General features: G+C 45.3%; 1 protein-coding gene across 1 annotated transcript in view; it reads left to right on the plus strand.

Moving 5' to 3' along the window:
* antxr2a (ANTXR cell adhesion molecule 2a) overlaps positions 1 to 24,047 on the plus strand; it is a 232,900-nt gene extending 208,853 nt beyond the window's left edge. Inside the window, exon 17 of the mRNA XM_067990638.1 lies at positions 22,169 to 24,047. Coding sequence (XP_067846739.1) covers positions 22,169 to 22,207 — 39 coding nt within the window. The 3' untranslated portion in view covers positions 22,208 to 24,047. The remainder of the gene's footprint in view (positions 1 to 22,168) is intronic.
* The last annotated feature ends 310 nt before the right edge of the window (positions 24,048 to 24,357 follow it).

The following is a 24,357-nucleotide window of genomic DNA, read 5'->3' on the forward strand; positions in this document are numbered from 1 at the left end:
TGATGCATGCCCTGTGGCTGCAGGTGGTGGCAGGTTGAGTGAGGCTGGCCGTGAGGGAGATGCACGAGAGGGTGAGTATGGGATAGAGCCATGAGATTGTATGAGGATTGGGTTGAGTGGTAGTGGCGGGATGAGTACTGGCGAGGTGAGTAGGTGCAGGTAAGATGAGGATGAGGTTTGAGTGGGTATGAGGGGTGATGTGACAGAATAGTGTTGGCGGTGCCGAAGGAGATGTGGGGTGGGGGCAGTGTTGTGGCAGACGGAGTGTCGGGGAAAGACTACGTGTTCTCACTGTGGCTGACCTACTGCGGTCATTGGAGCGCCTCCTGCACTGTATGCAGGTGGGCGATATGTTGGTGGCGCAGGTGACCCCCTCTGCCACCTCGAGCCAGGCCTTCTTGGTGGCAGAGGCAGGCCGCTTCCTCCCACCCGCCGGGTGGAAGATCTCTGTCCTCCCCCTCCTCCTCACAACCATCTGATGATACCTGGAGTGAGGCATCGTTAAACTGGGAGCAGCCTTCCTCCTCGGCTGCTCCATGCTGTCATTTGTTCCATTGGTTGCAGCATCTGTCAGTGGAGGACTGCCCCTTTAACTAGAGAGCCTCCAGCTGACAGATCGTACTGCGCATGCGCAGCCCGCCCGACGCACAGACCAGCAGCGCGGACCCCGGTGAAGCAGGTAAGTGAATCCAATTAGTGGATTGCCTGCTACGATCGCGCGGGCAACCCACTAATTTCACCGGGCGCGGAGGCCACGCACCCGAAACCCAACCCGCCGGAAACCCGCAGGTTTCCTTCCCTGAAGGACATTAGTGAACCAGATGGGTTTTTACAACAATCCGGTAGTTTTATGGCCTCCATTATTGATACTAGTTTTTTAAATTCCTGATTTTTATTTAATTAATTGAATTTAAATTCCCCAGCTGCCGTGGCGGGATTTGAACTCATGACTCCGGATTATTAGTCCAGTAACATTACCACTATGCTACCGTACCCGACATGCACCTGGTGTGTGTAATGTAGATCTCTGTGAATAAAGGCTTGGAAGCAACTGAAGACCAGGCTGTAGTATTCTATTCTTCACCACCGGGCTGTCCAGCTTATAACAATGTCACATTGCTGACGTTTGGCAATGCTGCTGTGGAGTGGCAAAGAGGGCGGTCCTCCTCACAACTGCTTCATGCAGCATTCCCTCCAGTTCAGCAGCCATCAAAGGGGGTCAGATGTTGGGCCGCTCATCACTTATCCGTAGACTCATTCCTGTACATAGGGTTTCCTTTTCCTTCATTGCTTGCCTCTTGACTTTTTTGTTGCCCCTTCCTCTTCAAAGGCTGCCAATAAGTTGAGGTACATTTTGAGCCTTTCCAACAGCTTTAAGGAGTGTTGTAGCCCTATTTGCCACTTCTCTTTAATTGTCTACATGCCTTTAAATTTCACCTAAACACAATTTTACACTCACTGTGAGTGCTCTCCCTGCATCCATCATAATCTGCACAGAGAGTTGTGAATCAGTATGCAAAAAGCTTGATCCTGGTAACTTGTATCCCAGCAAGATTTTCCCCAACTTTTGACGTATTAGAACTGATTTGCACCTGTATGTGAAAATTGGCTCCACTATCTCTCAAATAAGAATTGAATGAAAAAATGTATCTGGATTTCCAACTTTAAAATGTAATCACTGTTTGACTGACAAGGAAGGGGAGAAGTAGGACAGATCCACATCAGTTCACTAAAGAATTTTGCCCCTTATCTCAAGAGAGACTATATACAAACATATCTATAGCATTGCATGGCAATGAAACACTCTCTTGGCTGTGGAGTTGGAGAGAAAGAGGATATGGTGCCAGGATCATTAACATACTATAGATAACACACCTCCTGCTGGCTAATTTTAGAGCTACATTCATGGAATCTCAGGAGAAAGCTTCAGCTCAGACTATCCCTGCCTTAGCCAAAATAGTAAATGTGTCAAAGGACTAAAAAAAATGCAAAGCAATGCGTGGGGAAAATTAAACATAAAAAATAATCTGTTCTAGCGAACTAGCTGATACTTAGCACACTGCGACTAAAGTTTGTCTTTGGCCCAGTGAAATCGGGGTGCTCCGAACTCAATCGCAGCTTGATTGAAGGTACTTACCTTTGCTTCCGGGTTTCGCGTTGGAAAGCTGCGCAGTGGGTGGACTGCGCGTGCGCAGCATAGGCTGTCAACTGGAGGAGCCCTATTTAAAGGGGCAGTCCTCCACTGACCGATGCTGCAGAAAATAGGCAAAATTACAGCATGGAGCAGCCCAGGGGGAAGGCTGCTCCCAGGTTTAATGATACCTCACTCCAGATCTTATTGGACGGGGTGAGGAGGAGGGGGAGGACAGAGATCTTCTCCCCGGCGGGCGGGAGGAAGTGGCCTGCCTCTGCCACCAAGAAGGCCTGGCTCGAGGTGGCAGAGGAGGTCACCTGCACCACCAACATATCGCCCACCTGCATACCATGCAGGAGGCGCTGCAATGACCTAAGTAGGTCAGCCGAAGTGAGTACACTTACTCATTCCCCTACACTCCGTCTGCCACATCACCGCCCCCACCCCACATCTCCTTCTGCACTGCCAACACTAGTGTATCACATCACTCCTCACACCCACTCAAAGCTCATCCTCATCTTACCTGCACTTATGCACCTCGCCAGTACTCATCCCACCACTACCACTCAACCCAATCCTCATACAATCTCATGGCTCTATCTCATACTCACCCTCTCATGAATCTCTTTCACGGTCAGCCTCACTCAACCTGCCACTACCTGTCCTGCAGCCACAGGGCATGCATCACATATGTGCAGTAGGCAGCGTAAGGCAAACGTGTCGTGAGCATGAAGGGGATGCACAAGGGTGTTTGAGGGTTTGTCATGGTTTTTACTTATATTTAATTTCTGATCAACTCACATTACATATTATATTGTCACCACTACTCCCACGTCTTTGCAAATCTTGTCTGGTTTGTGCAATAATGCCCTTTCTTGAGGATCACTATGAAGACCCACAACTGATGCCACCCATTGTGTCACTGCAGAGTGGGTGTCGGTGTATTTGCAGGGCTCTTTTGTGCAGACGGCTGAGAGACATTGGCGATGTCCCCGGTGGCACTCTGGAAGGATGCGGAGGAGAAGTTGTTGAGGGCAGTGGTGACTTTGACTTTGACAGCGACAGGTAAGAAGATGGTGCTCGGGCCAGCCAGGAGCAGCTCGGCATGAAGGAGGCTGCAGATGTCCACGACTACATGTTGAGTGACTCTGAGCCTCCGTGTGCACTGCTGCTCAGAGAAGTCCAGAAAGCTGAGCCTCGGTCTGTGGACCCTGTGGCGAGGGTAGTGCCCTCTGCGATGCATCTCTCTCTGCTGTTGGCCTCCCTCCTGCTGTGCAGGTGGATGTGTCACAGCACTGTTGTCGAGCTCCACATGTCAGAGTTGGACGGCGAGGCTGGTGATGCTGTTCGTCCTCCGAGGAGGTCATGACTGCAGCTACGACGGCCCCCATCCGGAAAATGTACTTTTGAGGGGATCCGCAAGGTAGGTAAATGTGACTGGACCCTGGGGTAAGTGTGCAAGTTTGTGAATTTTATTGTTAGGAGGAGGGTGGTGGAGGCCAAACTTTGTCCAAAGTGACAGAGTGGCCTCCTGCAATGAGTGAGGGTCTCCCCCCCCCCCCCCCCCCCCCCACCATCTGTCAAATGGACCTTTGCAGCTGCCACAGGCTGATGGCTGCAACACGTCCATTTCAACTGGGAGTGTTTCCCCCAGTACGGGAAACAATCCCAGTTGACTTGAAAATCCCACCCCTCCTAAAATATCATGTTAATCAGGTCTGTAAATGACCTGAAGTACCTAAATAATTACCTCAAGTGGCACCCCGCTGGCTTTAATTGCCGACGGGAGTCCCACATGTAGGGATTGCGCGCGCATGTAAGCACGTCACTGGGGAACCCGGAAATGGGCGGGTTGGAGCCGGGATCCGGACCCGCACCGGGAATCCCCGATTTTCGGAGCCCCCCCCGCCATGAGCGCACCCGCTGGGGGGTGCGAAAATCGAGCCCAATGTATCAGACTCAGGAGTACTCGATTCTGAGAGAGGAAAAAGTAAAAAGAAAAAGGTTGATTCCACAGCACTGACGTGGCTCACTTTCATCAGCATAAAAATTTACCAAAAGACAATACGGTATTATAACCATAATTACAGAATATAAGTCATTTGTTTTGATGGATTGAGGAAAGAGAGCAATAATACGCTTTTAGTTAACCAGGAGTTCAAGAAGCAGCCATCCACTGCTTTGCCAGCGTCACCTACATCCCAAGAACAAGTACATTTTTAAAGAAGCATAATGATCATGTGCTTATGAATTTCAACAATCAGTTTAATGGTACAATGAACAACAGTTCACTCCGTGTCACTTTGTCACTTACATCGTTCCCCTCCTTGGCTACTGTCTCAGGCTGAATCAGACTGCTTGCAGCCTTAGCATCATTTTTGACCTCGAGCTACCCATATCCTTCCTAGCATAAAGATCACCTACTCCCACCTCCGTAACACCTGCCTCTGCACCTACCTCAACTCATCCGCTGCTGAAACATCATCCATGTCCTTGTCACCTCAAGATTCAATTATTCCAATTCCCACTTGGCCGGCCTTCATTCTCCACCCTCCACAAACTTCAGCTCGCCCAAACCTCTGCAGCCTGTATCTTGTTCTACACCAAGTCCTGCTCACAAGTCCATCCTCACTAGTTTACATTGATTATTAGTCCCCCAACACCTCAAATTTAAAATTCTTACCCTTGTGTTTAAATGCCTTCATGGCTGCACCCTCCCTATCCCTGTAACCTCTTCCAGGCCTGAAATCAACCTAGAGCTCTGTTCCTCTAACTCCAACCTCTTGCGCATCCCCCATATCTTCACCCCCACCATTGGAGGCCATGCCTTCAGCCGCCTAGGTCCCACTTGCTGGAATTCCCTCTTCAAACCCTTCTGTCCCTCCACCTCCCTCTCCTCCTTTAAAACCCTCCTTAGAATCCACCTCTTCAACCAACCTTATGGTAAACCCTCCTAACTTCCTTCTTTGACCCAATTTCCTTACGCCTCTATAATTGTTTGGGGCGTTTTTCTATGTTAAATTTACTATCTAAATGCAAGTTTTTGTTGTTGTTTAAATAAAGGGTATTGTCTTTCCAATTATAAGAGATTGAATCAAACACTGATGGTTTAGTAGGAGTTTCCAATATATGCTGCTGGCAGGTGAGGCTCCCAGCTAGTAGTGCAGGCTCTAAAGTTATCCTTAGCATGCCTGACTGTTGTTAAGATGGCTGATAAGTTGTCTGAAAACAGTAGCGTGCTTCAGGAAATGGACTTTAAAATGGATTTTTTGCTCCTGGAACATTACTGACTCTAAATATAAACTCTTTCACAGTGGCAAATTTAGCTCTTCTGTTTTGCTCTCTGAGGTTCTCCATTTTGTTTACGTTGCCTAAACCAGGAAATGGGGTTGTTTACACAATGAAAGTTCTTGAAGCTGTCAAAATCTGCTAAGTTTAAAAAATAAATCAAATAGTGATTACTAAAATTATTTCTCACATCTATAAATGATCTATGTTCCAGTGTAGAATTAGAGACACTATTAACCTCAGAAATCCAAACATATTTGTTCTTTTTGCGTCATAACAAAAAATAATCTCTGTGACTAAAATGTTATTTAAAAAAGTTAAGGCCATTCTGAATTGATTTGAATGCCCGACTGTCAGAAGCCATTTGGACTTATTTTATGATATCATCAATAGATCCTAGAGCTTGTTCTCAGAACCAGTGACAGGAAAAGGATATGGTTTTCAGTAACCCATTCTGGAAAGTCCAGATATGTAGATGTAATGTGAGGATAGGCTAGCGCATCTGCAATTGACGTGATACACCAGAGGCAAATGTAGTAGCAACCACTCCCTCCCACTCCATAGTTCAATAAGCCGCTGATGCTCCATGTAAGCTCATAGGAAGCTCGTAGGCCATTCAGCTCCTCAAGCCTTTTCCGCCATTTAATTAGATCATGGCTGATCTGAACCTCAACTCCATTTACCCGCCTTTGACCATATCCCTTGATAACCTTGCCTAACAAAAATCTATCGATCTCAATCTTGAAAATTTCAATTGACTCATTTGGGGGAGCGAGTTCCCTTTGTGTGAAAAAGTGCTTCCTGATTTCACGAGCTCTAATTTTGCCCTCTTGTTCTGGATTCCCCCACCAGAGGAATTAGTTTCTATGTATCTACACTATCGAATCCCTTAATCATTTTAAATACCTCGATTAGATAACCCCTCAATCTTCTAAACTCAAGAGAATACAAGGCAAATTTATGCAACCTGTCCTTATAATTCAACCAAATCCAGTTATTATTCTGGTGAATCAGCCCTACACCCCTTTCAAGACCAATATATCTTTCCTGAATTTGGTGCCCAAAACTGAATGCAGTACTGCAGATGGGATCTGACCAAGTCCCTGTGCAACTGAAGCATCACTTCCTCATTTTTCAATTACAACCCTCTGGAGATAAAGGCCAATATTCCATTAGCCTTTTTGATAACTTTTTGTAGCTATGCACTAGCTTTTAGTGATTTATGGATATGGACACCTAAATCCCTTTACTCCTCCACAGCTCCTAGTCTTTCGTCATTCAGAAAATATTCCGTTTTGTTTTTCTCAGATCCAAATTGGCTAACCTCACACTTCCCCACATTGAACTCCATCTGCCATAGTTTTGCCTATTCACTTGGTCTATCTTGTCTATCTCCTTTTCTAACTTCCTGTTCCCATCCACACAACTTGCTGTGCCCCCTAACTTAGTGGCATCTGCAAACTTGGATATAAAATGCTCTATTCCTTCGTCCAAGTCATTAATATATATAGTAAAAAGGTCATGTGAGGAATAGTACCAGAGGGTTTAGGAAAGGGGAGGAAAAAACTGGAAAGAAATAAAGTGGATTCCTACACAAACTTAAAAGAAACATTTTTGCAAGATAGTTTATGTAGTTTGAGTGCAGACACCTGTTGTGTAGACCAGAGGCCTGATCCTCTCAATGCATAACATCCAAAAAGGAGCGTTGTTTGTAAGGAAATACATTCATGCAGCACAAAGTTACATCTGGACTCCACACCCTTATACCAACAACTTGATACACAGATGTGTCCAGTTATGTTCTTGATCTAAGTACACCGAATGCTGTCTTTGGTGTGGAGTAAAATACATTTAGCAATGAATTCTTAACATTTTCAGTTGTTTCTCCCTTGACAGTATCTGGGGTTTATCATTTTTTAACCTTGGTAATCCTTGGAAAGAGTGAGTGCACTGCAGTCATTTGGAACCTGTTGGATCTGGGCTCCCTATGCTGAAAATCTGCCTCGATCATATTCATGCATTAGTGCCATCTGCGCCTGCTGTACCTTCTGTGAGGTAGCCGTGGCCAATGTACTGACAGCTTTCAGAAAATAGGTTTAAAACAGCAAGAGCTTGTGCCCAGAGCTGTTACATGACAGCGACATACATTTGCTTTGATAAAATCAAGGAGGAGCAGTTAAGAATTGCAGCAGTCCATCAAACAGGAAACTTCTGCAACTGGCTTCTTCCAGTCATCTGGCATCAGAAAAAAGTCATACATTTGCATTCCAAACAAGCCCATTGTTTTATTTTTAGTTCTCGCTGCTGCACCATAACGGGAGTCCTTGTATGGCTGAAACATTTAGAGCACAGAAATGGAATTGTGTCAGTAATTTTTAAGGAAGTTTATTGCCAAATCCAATAGGAGACAACAGAGGGTTACTAAACTTCCGCTGGCAAGGATCGTGCTGATTCAATTAAAAGCCACATCCTCTCTTCCCTCGCAGCTGTACTAAGAAACTTCTATCACAGTCACCCACCAAACACAAGGCTTTGTTCATTTAAAAAATTTCTGTGTACCATATTTCTCTGATTAGAACCATCTTGAATTTACTTGAGATCGTTGCATTGAATAAAGTCACAAAACAAAATGACTGCAGATTCAATCACTCCACAATTTAAATATTGCAGATCGGATTTTTAAAAATGCAAACCACACAGTTGTAAAAGTCACTCCCTTATATTTAGATCACATGAAAATATATATCAGGTTTTACATTCATTATAAAGAGAACCCTATCTACTAGGTACACATGGGACATTTTGGGGCCAATAATATGACCCCCGCTTCCACTCCCTACACTATTCGGGCACATCACCTACCTGTTCATGAAAGAGTTGGCCTTGCACCACAATGTGAGGTAGCTTATTTACATAATTTACTGGTGCTCCAGGAACATCTCCCAAGGTGCACTGGGAGTGCCAGCACTGCATTACTGGATGCAGGCAGGCAGTGAAGGGCTGTGGCTACCTGTTGTGCAGCAGGCACTTCCCTGACATGGGGAGTGCAGGAGCACCGGTCTTGGGTAGGAGAATGGGGAAGACGAGGCATGGCAGGTACCAGGCATGGCAAGGGGCGGAGGACTTGGATTTTATTTTTATTTAAAGGCAGCCTCCTCTTCAGGGCCCATTCCAATCAGGTATTATGTGGCTGGCCCGCTGCTCAGGAACTCTAGTCGCATTTTGGGGTAGGTGCCAAATGAACCTGGTGTACAACTTGCGAGCCCGCTCTCACCCTTTTAGTTTTACCACCTGCGTTTTCTGGGGAGCGGATGCTTGATGCGCAGCATGTGGCTGTCACCTTATCATCATCGCCTATGTATATATGTAGTATAATAATAGTAACACAAGTGAAACGGAAACCCATGACATCCATTATGGGTTTACAATTATATTTGATATTGATTGGCCTGCAGTAGTATTTTTAAGTCGCCCTGGAAATACAGTCACAAACGTTGCTAATTTAAAGTCTAATCTCAATCAAAAAATGATATGACTTCAGTTAGATTTGGAAAGTGTTTTATTCCTATGTTGACAACATTGGGGTATACTTTCCTTCTCTTGCCAATCTTAGCAACAAAGGAAATTTTGGCCTTTTAGTAGCTCTTAGATATTCTAATCACCTATAAGATGGAAGCGTGCAGATAGGTTCTATATGCAAATCTGCTTCAGAATTAAGAGCCTGACAGTCCTCTGTTTAAAATCTTAGCAAAGAAAGTACATGAGTGAAGAGTGGTAGGATGTTGGGAGAAAGCACCGACATATTAATCATCCCTGTTTTGTGCTGCTCTGAGCATGCCTACCTCTCAAAACCAGCAATAAAAATGTCGATGAAAAAAAAAGGTCCAGTTGAACTTGTTACGGGTTATTAATAAGGAATTCATGCTGCATTCTGCAACTGCAGAGGCGCATCAAAAGGCGAGTATTTAACTCCAGACCAGATCTGGTGTTAGGATAACAAAGGCAAAGAGTTGTGAAGAACAAGAAAGCAATGAATACTGTAGGAGATTTCTGACCAAGAGTGTGGGCATATTGTGATTAAAGAGAAGGAGCAAGGCCTGGGAATGCAGAGGCTTATGAGGTCACAATAGTACCACACCTACCAGGGGGTCTACTACAGTAGCATGAATTACCTGAGTATGATGGAGGAGTAGTGCCTGAAGAGGCTCTGGCTCACTCAGGAGACTGTGCCTGAGGTGTGTCACCTGATGTATGAAGACCTGAGGGTTGATTTTAATCTATTATTGGCCATCCTTATGTTTTGTCCTGTGCATTGTATGTGTGTTTGTTTGGCTTCTGGTCAACAGATGATTCATTTCTTGCACAATAGCCCTGAATTTCCTCGGGCTGAGAGGTCAGTTTTCCGGTGTACTGGTGGGCAGATGCAGCTGAACCCCTTTACAACCCCATTGAAAGTTCCCGTACGCCAGCCCACAAATGAACAGCTGTATTGTAGTACAATTTAAATGATTGAAATTTGGAACTCTAGATGCACCAAAAACAGCATGGAGACCTACTAAAATGATTTAAAATAGCCTGACCCCAGGATTTATGAGAAAGTCAGGGACATCGGCAGTGGGTGGGCAGAAGTCTGCTCTCCCAGCTATCTGTCCCCCTTTTCTAAGGCCTACCCATGAATTTCAGGGCCCATGTGTTGTTCTGCCCTATTTTCCCATTATGTCGTGAACATTTCTGAGCTGATTATGGATGTGGTCTCTGTTAACTGGTCCTTTAGTTGAAACAGTAGTACTGGCTGGATAACCAAGGCATTTCCTCACCAATCTTTGTCAGCACAGAACAATGGACATTTTTGAGGTTTTATAATCCATCCCTCAAAGTTGCCTGTAAACATTCTCTGTGTTTTTTTTATTCTTGGGATGTGGGTGATGCAAGGTTGCATTTATTGCCCATCCCTAGTTGCTCTTAGAAGGTGTTGGTGAATCTTTAATGATTTGTTTTTACAACTTGTTAACTTGCTAGGCCACTTCAGGAGACAGGATTTTCAACAGGCACCCGCCTGTTTAATGGTGGGTATATGGACATTAGGAAATTGGATCGCGGCCTCACCCACCCATCTGCACCCAACACCATCAGGCTTCCTGTTAGGTATCCAGCACACCCGCCTGAAATGGGCAGGTGCCTATTAAATATATGTAAATGAGGGTCCTGCGTTTGTTCCAGGACCCAAATACCATTTTGAACAACTTTAGCGTGATGCTCGCCAGCTCTACAATAGACCCACAAATCATAGACAGGATCAGTCAAGAGGGCCTTATTTCCAACGTTATTTAAAGGAGTCATTAGTTGCTCACTGGTAAATCACTAGTTTGTTCATTTTGACTGCTAGTATGCTGCTGTTGCTGGTTTGGCTGCTGTAGCTGACATTAAACTTTCCAGAAAGTATCTGGCTGAGTTAATAGTGGAATTTTCATGGGTGTGGTGATTGGGATGCCATTTTGGCTGGCAGCAGAGGAGAAGGAGCAGCAGGAAAGAGTCCGGACACCTGCAGCTGCTGGGAGAAAAGGCAGAAGGAGGGAAGCTTGCAGGAGGTCATACTCCACTAGAGTGTACAGACTAAGAACTTGCAGTTCAACGAGGAGCAATAAGTGAGGAGGCTCTGCTTTGCCAGAGAGGCCGACACAGAGCACCAACTGCAGCCCAGCATCAGGTAAAACTCATCCTTGCCTGTGGGATGTAAAGTAATTGGCCCTGAATTTTTATGCCTCGGGATCATTCAAGGTTGCAGCAGGTGACATTAGCAACATTAGTCAATCTGCTGTGCATGCCTGCATCAAGCAGGTGATGGATACGCTGTTTGCCAGAGTCAATGACTTCATCTCCTTCTCTATGGAGGCTATGAAGCAGGAAGACAGGCCTCTGGGTTTTGTCAGGATTGCAGCCTTCCCCCAGGTGCAGGGCATCATCGATTGTACACAAATAGTCTTGTGTGCTCCAATGCTGGAGTATACGTGAACAGGATGGGCTTCCACTCGCTGAACGTGCAGCTGGTGTGCGATGACATGCAGGTCTGTGCCCGGTATCCTGCAATTGTTATGATGCCTTTATCCTATACCAGTCCTCAATTTCCACACTCTTTCACACAAACAGAGGCTGGCTGCTTGTAAGAAAGCTCTTAATGGGAGACTTACTTTTGCAGCTCTGGACAAGTCATTGAATTTCTTCCTACTTTGCTACCAGGTATGTGGTGTGAGACTCCTGCCATTTTCATGCTCCGCTACATCTGCCCACTGTTGCCGGGCTGTCTGGCAAGGTGGTCTTTGTCCGTCTGCGGGGAATAACAACCCTTTCCGCCTGACCACCTCCTCCACTAAGACCCCCACAGCACTGCATCACAGCTTCCCAAATTCACAACTTGTCATGGTGGGTTTTAAAACTAAAGCAGGATTGCTGTCCAATATCATAACCACTACACTACCATACCCATAATTGAAGCTGGATATGACTGTATAACAGAGTTTTGACCCAAAAGCCTTCATTGCAGCATTGGGAACTTTCATAAGAGATATCCCTACTGCGTTTATGGCCTGTGACAGTGGGTCTCCACTGCACACGCCACTCGTGTTTCCACATACTCAATGAAAGACTATAGCATAGGTAACCATGTCATCACTTGTGTGGGAGATGCAAAGTATATCTGAGTGCGGAACTCCTCTATACTACCCAGCCCATCTTCCAATGTCATGTTCAAGGATGTAAATAAGTCCTGAATATGATCTTGCTGCTCTAGCAACATTCATTTGAAAGCAGACCGACCAAGTCTCTACCCCATACAACACAACATACTGACCCTCTGCCCTGTACTAGATGAGGTTTCTAGGTGAAATGCCTCTCTATCTTTAATATTATTATATTACAGTTTGACTTGTACCATACAATGGTGTCACGGGATGTGAGGAGTATTTCATGTTGTCCAGCACACGTGTAAAGATTGCAGTTATTCATTCAAATTCATTCAAAGACAGGAATTGTCACCAAGTTTCTCACAATAGAGGTACTTGTTTGATGTTTTTTAATTCTTTTGGCTACTGGCAGATTTTAGTTTTAAATAGAGAGAAAGTGTCATCAACCACTCCCTGCTTAATGCCTCACTCTGTGCTACCCCATCATACCCACATCTCATGCACTACTGGCATGGTGTGCACTTCAGGTGGGGGTGGTGCTCTTCAGTGCTCCACTGTGTCCTTGCATTTTGAAAAAAGATGATATAATATGAGTATATAAGCACACTTAGTGTGGATGGATATATTCATTTAATATATTTTACAAATTATAGACTATCTGATTGATACAGTATTTCTCACTAGTTTTCTCCTCCCCTCAAATCTCCACAGATTCAATGGGCACGATTTTAAAAGAAATCTGTGGGGATGGGGGGCAAATAGAATTGTGTTTTTGAGGAGCGGGCAGAAATCCCGGCTCCAACACGCCGAAGAATGCGCATGACCCAGAATCATCTGGTGTGCGATCCGTTCCTGAACCCATAAGTTGCCGGCGGGACAATATTTAAAGCAGCAATTCAACTGAAGTAGTTAAAAAATCCATAAATGCGATTAACTATGAAGGCAAGCAATTTCAACGCTGCCTCAATGTGTTTCCCGTGCTGTGTGAAACACGCTATGGGAAAGTCAGCGGGTTGCGGCCGGCAGCCATTTGGCCATTTAAATGACAGATGGGAATAAAAGGTAAGTTATTGCAGCAGGGTATTCAGGTGACTCAGACAAAGTTTTGGCTGGGAGATCTTTGTGTTTAGACTGAGAATTCTTGGTTTTCACTCAGAATTGCTCTCTTTACACATATTTACCAACTTTTCAGACTCCCTCAAACTGACACCATCAGGATTTGGAGGCGCGATGGCTGCATTGACCACTGCATCCGAGGACGAGGAACATCACCATCCTCGTCAGGCATGGTGTGCCGTGACATACTTACGCCACTTAGAGCTCCACAACAAAGTGCTGCACCACAGGCACCTGCACAAGAGCACAGAGGGCAACAACAGAGGGAGCGATGTCGCAGGAGGCATTACCCTCGTCAGAGGGTCTACAGACCGAGGCTCAGCTTTCTGGACCTCTCTGAGGAACAGTGCATCGGAGGCTGAGAATGAATCGCCAAGAGGTTGCAGACATCTGCAGCCTCCTTCATGCCGAGCTGCTCCCGGCTGTGCCTGACAGCATCTCACAACCTGTCGCTGTTAAAGTCACCACTGCCCTCAACTTCGCTGCCGCCAGATCATTTCAGGGTGCCACCAGTGACATTGCCAGGGTCTCTTAGTCGTCTGCCGACAAGTGCATAAGGCAGGTCACTGACTGTTTGTTTTGCAGGGCCTCGCAATAGGTCAACTTCCCCATGAACGACCTTAGCCAGACGGAGAGGGCAGTGGGATTCCACTCTGTGGCTGGCTTCCCACGGGTGCAGGGTGTAATCGATTGCGTGCATATAGCAATCCAAGCACCTCTACACGAGCCAGGACTGTTCATCAACAGAAAGGGTTATCACTCCATCAACGCTCAGCTCGTTTGTGACCACCGCAAAAGATTTCTTCACGTGTGCGCCAGATTCCCTGGCAGCTGCCACAATTCGTTCATTCTGAGGGAATCCAACATCCCGGGGATCTTCCACACACCGAACACCCTTAAGGGCTGGCTCCTCAGGGACAAGGGATACCCCCTGCACACATGGCTCATGACACCTCTGAGGAACCCCATCACTGAGCAACAGCATCGATACAATGATAGCCACATCGCCACCAGGTCTATAATTGAACATGCAATAGGGTTGCTGAAGATGCGATTTCGGTGCCTCGGTCGTTCTGGGGAGAGTTGGGTCGCATTTTAGTAGTGTGTTGTGTCCTGCACAACATGGCGCAACAAAGAGGGGTACCAGTTGATGAGGCCTCATGCCCTCATCCAGCATCCACATCTACAATGAACATTAAGGAGGAGCAGGAGCAGCAGCAGCAGCAGGAGGAGGAGGAAGAGGAGGAGGAGGACGAACCCATGGGTAGAGCAGCAGCACACCTGGCTGCTCGTGCGGCCAGGGAGTCACTCGTGAATGGTTCTCGTAAGATCAGAAAATGAGAAAAGTCCAGTTCTCATACCACCTGGAAAGAGCAGCGCCAACACCAGCCCCTCTCCCCTGCACAAAACAGTCCTGCAACTACACTTACACCCACTGTAAAATCACCCACTGGGTGGCATCAAGTGATAAAGCACATGAAAGGGCGCTATGTTCAACATGTCAGACACCCTTGTGCACACCCTTCGAGATCACAAATCCTTAGCCTTTACACTTCTATGTGGTGCATCCCCTGTGGCTTCAGCAGAGGTAGTGGCAGGTTGCTCATGTCCATGCCCGGACTGTTTAGATGCTTTCGGCCTACGTCCTCTGGGTTTTGGAGCCTGTGAGGGCCCCTCCAAAGCCGCTCCATCTGCACTTATGCAGGGGCAGACATGGCCACCTGGAGAGGAAGCAGCATTGCGGGTACTGGTTGAGAGGGGGCAGTGGGTGAGATGTGGGAGCGCTTTCAGTGGCGTCCCCACTTCCATGTCCCCTTTCACCATCATCCATCTCCTGGACCAGGCCCATATTACGCCTACCACCCTGCTGGAGAACAGCTTGGAGGACATGTATGATGCCTTGGAAACCCAGTTGTAAAGTTTCTATTTGCCTGTTTAATGTGGCAGAATGTGGTTCACCATGAGTCCAAACGGCTGTTGTCAGGGCCTGAATGGATCCAGTTGTGAGCCGTGCTTGAAGCTCAATGGAGGCTAGCCTTCTCTCCATCACAGACATTCCCGCACTTACCTGCGACACTATCTCAGACATTTCAGCTGTTACGTGCGACACTATCTCAGACGGTTCCTCAGGTCCCTGTGACACTATCTCGGAGATTCCCTCACGTACCTGTTCCACCATTCCACTAATGCAGGAGTTGGACTCGTCTCTGCGCTATCGTGGAGAGTGTGCGTGGCACCTGTTCCAGTACCTCGCAAATGTGCTGCTGTCCCTCGATCATTCTCCTTTTAAAGGATGGCCCCTGGGGTTCAGCATCTGCGTCCAGCTGAGCAGAGCCTGGAGAGGAGTGCGCCAAACAACGGGAACTCTCCCCAGCTGCCACCAGGTTCTGCTCATGTTCACTTGTGTGTGGTGACTCACCAGATGCCAACCCAACTAACTGATTACTAGGACCCACCGAGGTGTATCTGCGCTGGTGATGGCTCACTAAGATGTGACGGTGCACCCTCAGAGGCCGGGAGTTCCTCTGAGGAATCACTCTCTGCTGTCACTGCGGTCATTGAAGGGCCTGTAAGGGAACAGAAGGCAATATTAAGCATCATCACAGATGTGTCATGTTACGATGAGCATGCTGAGGTGTTCAACATGTCAAGCATTGTTAACATCAATTCAAGCGTGTGATGAATGTTAAAGGTGTGTCACCAGACGTTTTTGGGGTGCCAGTCTCGGCATTCCCGACAGCGGGCACTCGAGGGTGCAGCTGATCTCCAGGGCCGCCATCTCCGCTTCTGTGAGGACCACTATTTGTTGTGGCCCCCCTCCAGTCCTCGCCCTCTTGCGTGCATTTTGCACTCTTCTCCTAAAAGGGGAGAAAGTACAAACGTGTGAGTGATTGATGGTGAAGTGGTCAGCCGATGAATGCATTGCTTTGGGTGAGGCTGACCGTGAAAGAGGTGCATCAGAGGGTGAGTATGAGACTCACCAACTGCCCCACTAGCCGCATCCACTGCTCCATGCACTACACCCCCATCACCCACATACCAACAAACTCTTTCAATCAGTACTCAACTCTTCCAATCAGATGCTTCCTCTCACCCTCACACATTATCACTGTTGCAAGCCACACACCCACAACTTGCAGGTCACACACACTGGCAGCTATTCAACCATGACAGGCACATCACCCAAACATCCTGCAGGACACTCACTGACACACGTCCTGCTATTTTGCAGGAGAAGTTGGCGTATAACAGCAGTCAGCAAGCTGCAGTGGCATTTAGCTCCTCGCACCTGTTCCGCCGTTCAGTGAGATCATGGTTGGCCTGTGACCTAACTCCATATACCTGTCTTATCCCCATATCCCTTAATACCCTTGGTTAACAAAAATCTATCAATCTCAGATTTCAGATTAACAATTGAGCAAGTATCAACTGCCGTTTACAGAAGAACGTTCCAAACTTCTAACGCCCTTTGCATGTAGAAGCATTTCCTAACTTCATTCCTGCAGGTCCTGGCTCTAAATGTTAGGCTATGTCTCCTCATCCTACTATTCAAGTATAGGTGACCTCCAAAAACAGTTACAAATGCATCAGCAGCCAGAAGCAATAATCCAGTAACTAATCTGTAAATCCTGCATGGTCCCTTTAAATAGTGCTGGTGGGGTTTCTCCAGGCCGACCACGACATGTTCAGCTGGTCATGGTTAAGACAGTGCGTTGGCTGGAGCGTTGAGTGTCAAAATGCTATCTATCTCTTTAAATCAGCATTGCACACTGATCTAATGCATATTCTCCTTACTTTACATGGTACCGCCGCTCGTTATCTGCGCGTGCGCAAACACCTTTACCAAGATGGCGTCCGGCGCACGTCACAATAGAAGCATGCGCGCGCATTCTGAATGCCATTTTGGGACCTCAGGAGGCCAAGGAGCACCTTAAAAATGGGTGCTACACGGTCCAATTTCTTCACTGCTTCTACAGTGCCATAAATGTGGTTAGCATTGCCAGAAGCTGTCCGGTTATTTTTGTGATCAGTACTATTGACATTGTGAACATATGCATTCATTTATGCTCCATAATTGCCCGTTTTTGTCAGTTCATGGAGGCTGAGCTCCAACCCATCTTCATCTTAGGATACTGATCCTGTTGAACTACCTGCATTAATGGGCATGGGAATGCAAGACAGTTAGGAATTGGCTCCAATGCATAATTATCCCTCCTCATGTTGAAGGAGGACAGGTTCTCAACTTTCGAGAGCTCAAATTGGAAGGACTGCTTAAACTATTTCTTTAACTGTTTGGCATTTGGCAAAATCAGGAGTAGTAATAGCATGGATGCTAAAGTGCAGCTCTATATATGGTGTTGGGTCCCTTGGTGGGAGACTGCGATGCTGGGTGAGGAGCAAGGTACTAATATCTTCACTAGGTATTCATCCTCCTGTTCCTTCAACCTTTATATGTAATGTCAGATGTTTCTGGATGCTATACAGCCACTGTGAGGTTGTCATTTGTAGCAGGGGAAAAATTAAGGTGCTTGTGTACATTGTCATCTGTGGAACTGCTGACATCATGGGGTAAATTTTCATCTTCACCGCATGGGCAGCAACCTGGTCGTTATCGAATCTTCCCCATTTTCATTCCGTTGAATTCAACAGAATGAAAATCGGACAGGTTCTATAACAGGCAGACGCTCTGATCCACTAGATTACCACCCATGTGGTGAAGTTGAAAATTTACTTCCCCGCATGTATCTTAAGCACATTGAGGTTGCATATATGGATAAATGATCTGCCTGTTCTATATTAGGAGAGTTTTGTTTCACATGCTTAGTTTGGCCTTAAAAGTTCCCACTAATCCCCAATCTATTTGCTTTCATGCGTGTAACTGATTAATTTTTTAGTATAAAATTAATCTTAGCCAAAGTTAAGACGATAAAGGAGGGAACTATAGGATATATGGGGTGTATCCTATGTTACTGAGGGAAGGGTAGAAATTGCATAGGCTCTGGCCACAATCTTCCAATCCTCCTTAGATATGGGGATGGTGCCAGAGGACTGGAAGATTGCAAATGTTACATTCCTGTTCAAAAAGGGGGAGTGGGGTAAACCCGGCAATTGCAGGTCAATCAGCTTAACGTCGGTGGTGGGGAAACTTTTAGAGACATTAATCTGGGACAAAATTAATTGACACTTGGAAAAGTATGGGCTAATAAATGAAAGTCTGCACGGATTTGTTAAAGGAAAATCCATATTTCACTAACTTGCTTGAGTTCTTTGTTGAAGTAACAGAGAGGGTTGATGAGGGTAGTGCGGTTAATGTTGTGTATATGGACTTTCAAAAGGCATTTGATAAAGTGCTACATAATGGACTTGTACACCAGTCACTGAAAGCAAACATGCAGGTGCAGCAAGCAGTTAGGAAGGCAAATGGTATGTTGGCCTTCATTGCAAGAGGGTTTGAGTACAGGAGCAAGGATGTCTTACTGCAGTTATACAGGGCCTTGGTGAGACCACACCTGGAGTATTGTGTGCAGTTTTGGTCTCCTTACCTAAGAAAGGATATACTTGCCATAGAAGGAGTGCAGCGAAGGTTCACCAGACTGATTCCTGGGATGGCAGGACTGTCGTATGAGGAGAGCTAGCAAAATTAAAGCCTATGGGATTAAAGGGACAGAAATCGGAGAGTATTGGTGAATGGCTGATTTTCAGATTAGAGGGAAGTATACAGTGGTGCTGCCCAGAGATTAATATTAGGACCACTGCTCTTTTTGATATATGTTAATAACCTGGACTTGGGTATAGAGGGCATAATTTCAAAATTCGCAGTTGACATGAAATTCGGAAATATAGTAAACAATGTGGAGGATTGTAACAGACTTCAGGAGGACATAGACAGACTGGTGAAATGGGCAGACACATGACAGATGAAATTTAATGCAGAGAAGTGTGAAGTGATGCATTTTGGTAGGAAGAATGAGAAGAGGCAATATAAACTGGTACAATTTTAAAGGGGGTGCAGAAACATAGAGACCTGGGGGTGCACATACACAAATCTTTGAAGGTGGCAGGACAAGTTGAGAAGGCTGTTGAAAAAAGCATATGGGATCCTGGGCTTTATTAATAGATACATAGGGCTCAATTTTGAAAGTAAAAAACGGGTGGGTTGGGGGCGGGGGGCATTGAAAATTGCCACCATTTCAGACCCACCTCCAACCCGCCCATTTCCAGTTTTCACCAGGGCGGGAATAGGGGCGGGCGACCAACCCGCTCCCAGGAGGCGGGTTGGCCCTTAAAGCCTTTCAAGGAGGCTTCAGGCCTCCATTTTTCTCGATTTCAACCCCGGGAGGTCGGGATTCCCGGGCCTTCTGTTTTACACCTCATGAAAGGAGGTGAGAAGGCCCGACACTAACAGGTAGGTACCTAGAAAGGCACAGCTTGTGGGCCCAGAGGAGCAGGAATGCTTCCCCCAGGCCCAACAAGTCTACCTGCACCGACCCCCCAACGATCACGGACACCCGACCCCTGATCACGGACCCCCTTCCCCTCCCCCGATCCTCCACCTCCGACCCCTGACCCCGATCCCCCAACCCCAATCCTCCCCCCCCACTCCGATCCGCACACTCCGACCCCAATCCTCCCACCCCGACCCCCGATCCTTCCCCTCAACGATCACAGACCCCGCAATGACTCCCGATTCCAACACCCCCCACGTGACTGACCCTTCCCCCCCGATCCCATGACTCTCAACCCCTGTGCCAACCCATGCCGACCTGTGCCCACCCATGCCCCCCCCCCAATCCATACAAACAAAGACTTATCTGCAGACTTACTTGAACACGTCCTCTCCCGACTGAAACCAGCCTGTCAATCAGGCCAGTCAGATGGGAAGCCGAAAAAGAAAAATAAAACACATCCTTACGTCAAAATTGTAAGTACGTCCGGGAAACCCATACTAATGGGCTTCCCGACCTCATTTTGACCCCCCCGGCCCCTTCCTGGCTCGGTTTTAAAATTGAGCTCATAGAGTGCAAAAGCAAGTAAGTTATGCTAAACCTTTATAAAACACTAGTTAGGCCTCAGCTGGAGTATCATGTTCAATTCTGGGCACCACATTTTAGGAAGGATGTCAAGGCCTTAGAGAGGGTGCAGAAGAGATTTACTAGAATGGTGCCAGGGATGAGAAACTTCAGTTATGTGGAGAGATTGGAGAGGCTGGGGTTGTTCTTCTTAGAACAGAGAAGGGTTAGGGGAGATTTGATAAAGCTGTTCAAAATCATGAACAGTTTTGATAGAGTAAATAAGGGGAATCTGTTTCCAGGGGCAGAAGGATCAGTAACCAGAGGACACAGATTTATGGTGATTGGCAAAAGAACCAGAGGCGACATGAGGAAACACTTTTACACAGAGAGTTGTTATGATCAGGAATGCACTGCCTGAAAGGGTGGTGGAAGCAGATTCAATAATAACTTTAAAAAGAGAATTGAGTAAATAATTGAAGGGAAAAAATTTACAGGGCTATCGAGAAATAGCAGGGGAATGGGACTACTTGGATAGCTCTTTCAAAGAGCCGGCACAGGCACGAAGGGCCGAATGGCCTCCTCCTGTACTGTACCTACTATGATATTATAATACTATGAATTTCTATGACAGTAATTAGCAAATTATTTGTGCATATGTCTGCATCTGGATATACAGAAAAACCATTTTTCAAATACTGTATTTGCCACACTAGACTATCATATGCAACATATTTATGTGTTTGGCCTAAAAGTCTTTTTTTCTCTTTCAAAGAAGGTCTCGTTTATTCATTAGAGATCATCAATTCGTGGGGGAGAGGGTGAACTAGACAAGTTTATTTGTTCAGAAATTGGTTATAGTGCATTCAACTTGTGGTTCTCAGTAAGAGATATGTCCATTACAGGGATACTTATATTTACCATAAATAGATTCACACGTCAACGTTAAATCTGTACTCGTTCCGTCCTGCTTTTCAAAAATTGAATGCTTATTTGAAATACATCAAAGTCAAATTCACACACAAAAAATTCAAACACCTGAATGAAACCAAAAACGACTTTGTTAAACGATGAGTTTTGTATTAAAAGGTGCATAGACATTTACTTAACTTTTTTGGATCTAGTGTTGGTATCAAACACTTCTGGATGATTTTATCAAGGGGCAGATGCAGAGTAAAGTTTCTTCTGCCCATTCCAAAATGTCCAGATTTGTAAAGAACACCCCTTTCTACTTTAGTACAGCACCTTCATTTTTCCTCAGCTGCACTTCCTTTATTCTTTCTGATTAACCCTATAAATTAGGGTTGATGCACATCACAGTCTTAATGCTGTGAATGCATATTCACCAAGATCTAGATTAAGACTGGCTATTTAGGATCCTTGCAGCCATCAGGTTAGACTTTCAGCCCAGTCTGGGCTGGAGTTGAAGCCAGCAATCTGAGGTGAAAGGGCAATGCTGCTCTACCCAACTTTCAAAAAGTTGTTTTCACTACTGTTGTGTATCTGTTAATTTTGTGCCTTTATGTGTTTAATTATATTGCGTGCAGACACAGAATGGAATGCCAACTGTAGCATTCAGCAAAAGTGGCAGTACAATCCAGGGCATGATGGTATAATCATTCTGGAGGTTCCAGTTCCATGTAAAGTAATAGCAACTCAACAAAACCCAGTAGCAAGTGACATTTGTTAATGGGTATTCAATCTATATTGTAAAACATTATAAAGGATATTGCTTGCTGTGGCTGAATTATTTATTGCAATTACAGCAATATTAAAGAATACAAGAAGCGTGGGTGAGGAAAAATGAAGATAATTAGCACATTTAAAGGGTGCTAACGCTTCTCACTTCCCCACTTGCATGTTAATAGCAGTTAGATTATATGTTCACAGCAACTTGTTTCCCTAGATAATTTACTTTATCTTTTCCCTTTGCTTTGCAGGGCCGCTGCATAAACTTTAGCCGAGACCAGGCACAGTAAAAATGGTGAAGCTAGAGCTGCTTTATTTTCTGAACTACCTACTGAGGAATGGTGAAGGACTCTCTACTTCCAATGGACAAAAATAATCTTCATAAAAAGATGGGGAAAACACCATCTTCGTAGTGCATTTTGTTAACTATTGTCACAAAACTGCAGCAAGTGCAATGCGATTTCTCTTCAACCCACCAAGAACTATACAAAGCTAACTTAACAGATGAGCTCTTTCTCTCCTGATCATCGCTCCAGAGTAATGGCACTACAGCAATGGCAGAAAGTAAACATGAGCATAAAGAAAAATCCATCGATTCTTGCCACTTGAAGTCACTTTTGAACTTTTTTCAAGTCTGAATGTAGTCTGACCGTAATGTGCTGTTTTGGATAACCAAATTTTATAGACAGAGTGTATTGTCAAAATAGAACCTATTAGCCACAGGCAGAGCAGCAATCCCACCAGGCCTACCCGGTGCATAAGTTCATTGCCTTTCGGCGATGTCACATCACAAGATCTTTCCAACTTCACCACTTTACAATGCCTTACGGGAGCCATCTGACTGAAAATCTTGTCATTTTCCACTGAAAAGTGCACACGCATGACAAAATGTAGACAGGATGCCCCAAGGTATGGGAATCAGCTAGACTTTGCCCTTTAGTTTTTGAAGACACCTTTCTTTCATTATGTGCCGGGAAAGGAAATTAATAGAGCGTTATCTTATAGCAGCACAGCCTATAACCAAAGGTCTTCTTCAGAAATTGAGACATTGGTGCTCTGAGGCCTGACATAGTGGCTGGTGCTTTGCCATTGCTGTAATCCTGTGTTCAGTAGCGCATAACGCGTCATCATATTAAAGCATACTCATTGATCTGCTTACTTTTATTAAACAAATAAATAAGATAAAACAGAGCAGTCCTGTTACAACCCAAGGTTGTATAGGCTGGTATCCCCCCTATTCTTCAAATCTCCAAGGGCTTTGCAGTGTCACAAGCCAGCAACTCTCTTTGCATGAGAATTTCAAAGTTTAATTAATATAATTAAAGGCAACAGCAAGCAGCAGCCTGTGAAGATTTTGCTCATCTTTTTTATGCTTTTTGACATTGAATGACCTATTACTATTTAAGCTTTGCTTGGATTTTTAAAACGTACTTTGCACTGGTTATGTGCGTAGGTGAAAAAAGGTACCCTCGTTTGTAACCAAACAATCAAGTTATATTTTCCTGCTCCAGCCCCTCTCCCAAACGTTGAGGAAAAATATATTTACTGAAATTTTTTTTCCAACCGCCTTGTCAAGACGACGATCCCAAATGATGTCAGTGTGAGCGAAAACACTGTGGGGGAGAAAAAAGCAGCAGCTGAAAAAAAGCTCGAATGATGCAGTCACTTTCGATACTGTACATGAAATGCAAAATGGATATTCGAGTCGAAACCTGACAAAGCGCGCCTGCTTTGATGTGAACTGGTATAGACAATGACCAGTGGCTGGGTCAGTGGGATGTCTCTCTGCGAGCAGGGAAGCTTATCAAATGACACTAAAAATAAGTTCAGCAACCATCACATTTGAGAGAACAGGCGAACATTTCACATTTGGTGAGCAAGCAAGTGCACGAGATGGGAAGAGCGATAGTGAAAATTCCTGGTCTAATTATGCTTTTGAGCTGTTCATCAAAATCACACAGGACATGAATATTTCCCTTGGTTTACATGCAAAATTCATGATGTTGCCAAAAGAAAATCTATGTATAACCACTTGCTTAATCTTTTGCTCATTATTATTTACAGTAATGGCAAAATTGTAAGTGCTACCTATCAGTATGTCACAAAATAAATGTTATTAGAATTTTTGAATTTGCCTAATTTTTATGAGAACATTTTTAAAAAATGGAGGATATTCAGAATCTGTAGAGTCGGGTTCACCATCTGTGTTTTTAATCGAGGAATCACACTATTTTCCAAAGTCCCCCCTTTTACTTAAGGACCGTCTCCGTCTAGCCGAAGCTTTGTGCACAGTTGAGTTTACACCAATTTAGAACAAACTGAATTTGTTTAATATTGCACAGATCTGTGTTATCATAAGAAATTTGGTTTCATAATTTGCTTATCAAACATAAGTGTTAATTTTCTTAACTTGTAGATAAGTAGAATGAAAATGAAACAG

The sequence above is a fragment of the Heptranchias perlo genome, chromosome 1, assembly GCF_035084215.1.
Source record: "Heptranchias perlo isolate sHepPer1 chromosome 1, sHepPer1.hap1, whole genome shotgun sequence".
NCBI lineage: Eukaryota > Metazoa > Chordata > Chondrichthyes > Hexanchiformes > Hexanchidae > Heptranchias > Heptranchias perlo.